Consider the following 797-nt stretch of genomic DNA (forward strand, 5'->3'; position numbering starts at 1 on the left):
GCTCAATCTCGATATGACTCATATCCAGTCTAAAACGGCTGACACGAGGTACCACGGTTGTCATTTCCCGCTGACTGGCCTCCATGTTCAACCGCCAGTTTAGTTTACACGTTGCACTGCAACATGCACGGCGAGTTCTTGACACCCGTCGGGTAAAGCCTTGACCGCCCACAGCTTCAACTGTTGTGTCAACCTTCTTCAGTGTATGTGCTCTACTGTAGCGATGCTCTGATCGGCCCTATCGTACCTCCCATCTCTCACCAAAGCTCGGTGAGTGCCCGCCGTCGAGGGACACGCCTCAGCTGAGTCGGACTTGTCGAACAGAGCGAGCTCGGGGCCTCCGACCCGATCGACTTGACTCCTCCCGGATCAATCACTTTGCAATTTGCGTCTCAAGCGACCAATCCAAGCTTATCCTCCACTCTCTCCACTATGAAGTCTTTTGTTGCCGCCATCGCCATCGCCGCGCTCGCCTCTGAGGCCTCTGCTGCCACCTGTGGAAGCAGCGTCTTGTCCGCTCTACTCACGAACGCCAACATCCAACAGTGCGGCACGGACTCGGGCTACGCTTTCACGGCCGCTGAGATCCCGGACCAGGCCACCATCGACAAGATGTGCGCCTCGACCGCCTGCAACACCCTGCTCGCTGACGTGCAGGCCATGAATTAGTCGCCGTCCTCAAGGACGCGTGGTCTGTGTAGATCACAAAGGGCGTAGAGCCCAGAAGGTGAACACGGAACTTCACAAGGGCATATTTCATTGCCAGGAGCTCCTTGTCATGGACAGGGTAGTACGCT

The 797-nt window shown here is 56.6% G+C and overlaps 1 protein-coding gene across 1 annotated transcript; it reads left to right on the top strand.

Moving 5' to 3' along the window:
• Positions 1–432: 432 nt before the first annotated feature.
• Positions 433–669, top strand: PITG_16872 (elicitin-like protein; the record flags this gene model as incomplete). The annotated part of the gene is made up of 1 exon (XM_002897257.1): positions 433–669. One exon carries the CDS (start codon positions 433–435, stop codon positions 667–669), a length of 237 nt encoding a protein of 78 aa, XP_002897303.1.
• Positions 670–797: the final 128 nt, after the last annotated feature.

The sequence above is a fragment of the Phytophthora infestans genome, genomic scaffold (genome assembly GCF_000142945.1).
Source record: "Phytophthora infestans T30-4 supercont1.46 genomic scaffold, whole genome shotgun sequence".
In the NCBI taxonomy this organism is placed as follows: domain Eukaryota; phylum Oomycota; class Peronosporomycetes; order Peronosporales; family Peronosporaceae; genus Phytophthora; species Phytophthora infestans.